Source organism: Salmo salar, chromosome 10 (assembly GCF_965601325.2).
Source record: "Salmo salar chromosome 10, fSalSal1, whole genome shotgun sequence".
NCBI classification, from domain to species: domain Eukaryota; kingdom Metazoa; phylum Chordata; class Actinopteri; order Salmoniformes; family Salmonidae; genus Salmo; species Salmo salar.
In genome coordinates, this window is record NC_138300.1 from 40,526,073 (window position 1) to 40,528,986 (window position 2,914).

The 2,914-nt window shown below is 48.5% G+C and overlaps 1 protein-coding gene across 1 annotated transcript; it reads right to left on the minus strand.

Annotated features, from left to right (window-relative positions):
- Positions 1-482: 482 nt before the first annotated feature.
- On the minus strand, positions 483-2,692 carry LOC106560369 (forkhead box C1-A). The gene has a single exon (XM_014123228.3). It carries the CDS (start codon positions 2,418-2,420, stop codon positions 1,008-1,010), a length of 1,413 nt encoding a protein of 470 aa, XP_013978703.1. The 5' UTR covers positions 2,421-2,692; the 3' UTR covers positions 483-1,007.
- Positions 2,693-2,914: the final 222 nt, after the last annotated feature.

A 2,914-nucleotide genomic window follows, 5' to 3' on the forward strand; every position in this document is an offset into this window, starting at 1 on the left:
ACTGTGTGCATATGTGCCCCCATTATTGTAGCAGGGTCATAAGGCCCCAGAACAGAACACCAAGACAAGAAACAGAACCCCTTTATTACTCTAAATAGCCACAGTAAATCGTGTCAACACTGTTTGGGGTGTGTTGTGCAATAGTTTGTATTTTAGATATTACATTATAAATACAGAAGATTGAGGTTTACGCAAATATAACTCCGCCTTTTAAAATCACAAATGATTTGAACCATTAGGCCTCAACACTCATTTTGTCTAAACACCACCATGGAAGACACTATGCACCACCAGGGAAGACACTATGCACCACCAGGTTAGACACTATGCACCACCAGGTTAGACACTATGCACCACCAAGGAAGACACTATGCAATCTTATTTTGCAATAATAGGCCAAACTTTTATTTTGCATTGTGTCCCCTATTCTAAAGCATGCCGGACCCCATAGGCCTCTACTGAGAGCTAATAAACCAGACAAATTTAAATCAAATAGAATGTCAATTTATTAGACAAACAATGCAATGCCTTCAGAATAATTTCAACAAATATGGAACAAAAAAATATATAGAATACGTCGGTATACAAGTTCCCCTCCTATTTCACAAAATAACAATATGTAGGACAATTTAAGGCACCTCAATTTGGAAACACTTTTTTGGTGTTTGGTCCACAACATCCAACTATACTCCCTTACTTTCTATTAATAAATTACTATATGCAATTTACAGTGAATAACAAGTTAATAAAATGTTGGATGTTAAAGCAACACTATTTAAAAACAAAGTTCCCAAAGTGAGAGAGATAAAAACTTACGTGTTATTCGGTGTTGTAACACGCGCCTCTCTGTCTGTCATACACACCAGAACAAATCTCACCACTCTCAATCTGTTTAGTCCATTTGAGGATGAATAAAGGACCGGAATGAGGGAGGTTAAAGTACAAAAAGAAGGCAATATATATATTAAAGTTATTCGTTTAAAAAAACATTTTTGTTTTTGTTATTTTCAGAACTTGCCGCAGTCATAAACGAAAGCTCCGGAGGTACGGTAGATGGATTGACCGGAGGGGAAGGCCATCTGACAGCTATTATTTCCGTTAACCGGAGAGCTATTCAAACCGATCCGTTGAGACTCGAACATCTCTCGCATCGAGTGGAAGTTCTGTTGCTGTGCCGGGTAGCTTGTGCCCAGATGTCCCAGGTCTCCGTACCAGGACGCAAGTCGGCCCTGGTTCGCGTGGTGACCACTGTCCTGTCCCGCGCTCAGGTTGCCATGCCCGAGCGGGGATGTGGCCGTAGTGGTGATGGAGTAATCGGGCAGAGTCTCGTCCACGGTGGTGGAGGGCGCAAGGTGGCCTCCTCGGTCCCCGGCGTACAAGCTCATGGCTTGCATGTTGCAATGGTACGTCGCGTTAGAGTTTGTAGATATTGAGTTCTGGTTGCAGTTTGGTGAGTTGTAAGCAGACGTCTGGTTGGGGGAATAGTTAAGAGATAGAGAGGGGGTTATACCTGTCCTAGAAGATGCGATAAGAGGGGACGTGAGCTCCGTGGTGCCCTGAGGCGACCCCCGGACTGAGGTCATGATGTTGTCCACACTGAAGCCCTGCGCTGCGGCCTGGGCGTGATGATGAAGCTCGGGGCCCTCCATGGAGAGGGACCGGGCAGAGGGCACACTGTGAGGGCTACCGGTGGACATACTGCTGCTGCTGCCAGGACTCTCTATCTTGGGCACAGGCAGGCTGGGGGACTCGGCCTGTGGTGGAGTAGAAGTCCCGTTCTCAGTCTTTATGTCCTGGATGCGCACGGGCTGTGAGCCCTGCACGGGCTGCTCGTTCTCCATATCCGGTGCTCCTCTCCCTGACAGGTTGCCTTGCCTGTCATCCTTGTCCTTTTGAACATTACTCTTCTTGAACCGTCTGCGACGCCTCAGGAAGCTGCCGTTCTCGAACATGTTATAGGAGTCCGGGTCCAGAGTCCAGTAGCTGCCTTTGCCGGGCTTCTTGTCGTCCCGGGCCACTTTGACAAAGCACTCGTTGAGGGAAAGGTTGTGGCGGATGCTGTTCTGCCAGCCCTGTTTGTTGTCTCGGTAGAACGGGAACCTCTCCATGATAAACTGATAAATTCCGTTTAGGGTCACCTTCTTGTCCGGTGAGTTCTGTATCGCCATGGTGATAAGGGCGATGTAGCTGTACGGAGGTTTGACCAGGTCCTTGGGCTGGTGCTGCGGGGTGTACGGTCCATACGCACGCGCCATGCTGGCCTGGTACTGGTCTTGGGCTGCGTGAGAGTACATACTCATGGGAGCAGGCATCCCGGTGTACCCTCCACCGGCCGCTGCCCGGTAGTAGCTCTGGTCACTGCTAATGTAAGGCACGACGCCCAGAGAATTGGGGCTGGAGACGGAGTAGCGCGCCTGCATTATCTCCTCCTCGCCTTCTTCCCGTAAAGTTTAAAAGAATAAAGAACTCTCCCAAAAGCTTCAGCAGCACGGAGATGGGTAGCTCCAGTTTCCTCCTCAGCCTCCTTTCCTTTATTTTCTGTGTGTTACAAAGGGAGTTTGGGGAAGTATTTTTAGCCTAAGCCACGGCTCGCCAGGATGACTGGAGTGAAGGCTGCGCACAGTCTACTGTGTCGAACATTGGGAAAACTACGGCTCAAGCATCCGTCATTACAGAGACACTTTTTTTTTTTACTCTGCTCACGTTTTGGCCTGTGGCTGCTCCTCCCCGAATGCGTTCCAACATCTAATAGGATGGGAGCTCAACCCGAGCGTGCACGAAAGAAAGCAAAGTTACAGCAGTCAAAAAGCCTTCCAAGTGGTGTTGGCCCACACACACACACACACACACACACACACACACACACACACACACACACACACACACACACACACACACACACACACACACACAC